The 2,900-nt window shown below is 34.2% G+C and overlaps 1 protein-coding gene across 6 annotated transcripts in view; it reads right to left on the bottom strand.

Moving 5' to 3' along the window:
* Nucleotides 1-200: 200 nt before the first annotated feature.
* Nucleotides 201-2,900, bottom strand: part of ASB5 (ankyrin repeat and SOCS box containing 5) — a 39,983-nt gene continuing 37,283 nt past the window's right edge. For all 6 annotated transcript variants that reach the window (XM_027898402.1, XM_027898399.1, XM_027898404.1 and 3 more), the window contains 2 exons: nt 2,146-2,337; nt 201-800 (listed from right to left, as the gene is read on the bottom strand). In XM_027898402.1, the coding sequence (XP_027754203.1) occupies nt 673-800; nt 2,146-2,337 (320 nt within the window). In that variant the 3' untranslated portion in view covers nt 201-672. The remainder of the gene's footprint in view (nt 801-2,145; nt 2,338-2,900) is intronic.

Below are 2,900 nucleotides of genomic sequence, written 5' to 3'. Positions count from 1 at the left end.
ATATTCCTCTGGAATTTTTAAAGCTACTAATTGTATCAATGAACTATTGATTTATATTTATTGATTTATATCAATAATTCTATAAAAAATGGAAATCATGTTCACAGCAGCTTAATTCCATTTCACAGCACAGGCAGTGAGGAAGAATAAAGGAAGTTTTTCATTAATGAATAGTCTATATAAAGAAAAAGAAAAAAAAGGACATCCAATTGTTTTATTTTTATCAATGTATACAGTGCACATATCACCAAGTATTTTTAGATACATGAACAATAGAAATTTAAAAACACATAAAATACTGACTCCAAATGGACAAACTTAACAAATAATAATGAAGAAACTCTTTGTGGTTCAGGTGTGTCAAAGAGATTTTTAAAATATAAACACAGAATTAACAGCATTAAGCTATTGAGTATTAAGGTAAAGCTATATAATCATGTCCCAGAGTATCAGCACACTTATTCAATTCAGCTTTATTAGCACCTTGGTACTAGTTGCTGAATGGCTCCCAATTACTATTACATTACCAACACCAGATGTCAAAGATACAATTTTTTTAAGCAATATGCAAAAGGCTCTTTTTCCGCCCAGCAGTTCTTTAGATAAAACATACAATAAACAGAGAGGAGAAAAAGTACTTGCTATTTAATTTTCTAACACTTAATTACTACATTATCTGTACTGTAAGAAATTCTTCAGTATTGTTGGCAACTGGAGTTGTGGAACAAGATGCAGTCTAGCTCTTCCTATGTAATTTCGGATGCGTAGTCGGCAGAGCTGACACAGAGAGGATGGTGTGGCTGCAAACAGTAAAAGAAGGAGTTTAATTACACAGCTATAAAAGCCAGGACTTTGTTGTAAAGCAGTCTTGCACAATAATGGGATTTCTTTAAAAAAATGTTCACATTTTGCAAATGTGGCCTTTTTCTTCATTCCTTTTCCTTCACTGCCTTTCTGCCCTCAAAGATAAAGACTGGGGCTGCTGAAACCTTGTTCATAGTTAGGGAAATAGGGAAATACTGAAAAAAGCAAGGTAAGGTCAGTGCTTTTAAATTAAAAACCTACTTCCAGAAAATAAGTTTAAAAACTGCAAGGTTCTTGTTGTTTTTTTTTAATTCACAGAGCAGATGACATACCTGCTACAGCACTACAAGCTGCACTACTGATGCATCACTGCAACAAAAATAAGCAGCCAAAATACCCTGAGCCCCTGAATCATGTTCAGTGATCTTACTAGCTCATCACAATGCCTCTATCCCTCTGCCCCCCACTCCCTCAAAGTGAACATTGCTGTTTTCTCTGGACTATAAATCCATATCTGTTTCTTGCCAAGTAATTTTTTTTTTTTTGTATCTTTGCTGTGACTTTCAAAAATACTACTAGTCTTGGTAAATTTGTGAAAACCTACAGTTTTGGAGGGGTTTTGTTAATAGCATTCAGACTACAGAGTTGTTTCCTTGAGGAAAACATGAATCAGTGTTACTCATCAGTTCACCTATGAAGAGATGCCCAGTTACTGAAATAGTTTCTTTCCCTTGTGGCTTATTTTTACATTATACATAGGTCAGTCTGAACAAATCCAGTTCCCTTAGGGATATTCTCTCTCCAAGGCAACAGACCTTTAAGAGTTTCAACTCCTATTTCTTAGGTTCTTATAATTTCGTAGAGAAAATTTAGAAAAAGAGATTTTTTTTTATAATTTTGCCCACAATAAAAATAAAGTCCTTTATATGCACTTAAAAATATATTTTTAAAGATTTTGTGACAGCTGACCAAAATGAAATATATTTTTAATCTGAAATTTAAATACTCAGTTTCTTTTTAACAAAGTCTGTAACAGCCAATAAAAACATAGCTTTAATGTCAACTGGTGTAAATATAAAAAAAACACAATATGATACTTTTTCAGCTTGTATAAATGTTGATGCTGCTTGGCCAATGGGCTCTATCTAGCCTGAGACTAAATATTCCTGATTACTTTTATAGTTAAAAAGGAAATTACCTGAATGCTAATACATTCATTTAATAAAGCACAATGTAACATCTATAACATGTGTTGTTTGGGTTGTTGGGTTGGGTTTTTTTTAAATTTTTTTTTTTTAAAACTACACATTACAGTTGCAAAAACACACACATAAAATTTACCTTCATGGAAGAGCAGCAGTCTCTCCACTAAACTGCTAGGAGCAGCTAAATCAACAGGCCTCTCAAAATCTGAATTTTTGGCATTTATGTCTGCCCCGAATTCAAGGAGTAAGTTTACAATCTCTGTACTAGAATGCTGGGCAGCAGCATGGAGTGGAGTTTGCAAATGCTTTCCTTTCTGCACGTTGGCACCTGGTGGGTAGATGCACATAAAGAGATGTCAGAAGAGATTAACTAAAATTGCCATTAAGTAATGAAGGGCTTCCAAATAAATAAAAAACCCCACTGTCCTAGAATGCTACAGTGCATTTAGTGCTTTATTAATTCCGTTGCAGAGAACTATAACTAACCATATCAATACAGGTTGTTTTATCCGGTGTTTTATTACCCAAGTACAACCAGGTAAAAAGAAAAATCAAATCAGGTCACATGAGCATCACTGTTGCGCTAATTATAAAAAATTACTTTTTGTAAACATTTACTAAAATTTGCACTACATAAAAAATATACTCTCTTATTTGAGTATTTTTTAAAAATCACTAAACTGAGGTTTTGTATGTATATTTTTATAATTACACCAACTCAAAAAGGAATCCAGCTTGGATGCTTTATAGTTTTTCACGTGTTGAAGCTGGCAAAGGGTTTGTAATTGACTCCCCATCCCATCCCATCCCATCCCATCCCATCCCATCCCATCCCATCCCATCCCATCCCATCCCATCCCATCCCATCCCATCCCATCCCATCCCATCCCA

Source organism: Empidonax traillii, unplaced genomic scaffold (genome assembly GCF_003031625.1).
Source record: "Empidonax traillii isolate 1590-97213 ecotype Southwest subspecies unplaced genomic scaffold, ASM303162v1 scaffold595:size452941, whole genome shotgun sequence".
Classification (NCBI taxonomy): Eukaryota; Metazoa; Chordata; class Aves; order Passeriformes; family Tyrannidae; genus Empidonax; species Empidonax traillii.
This window is presented reverse-complemented; position numbering and strand designations above follow the sequence as displayed.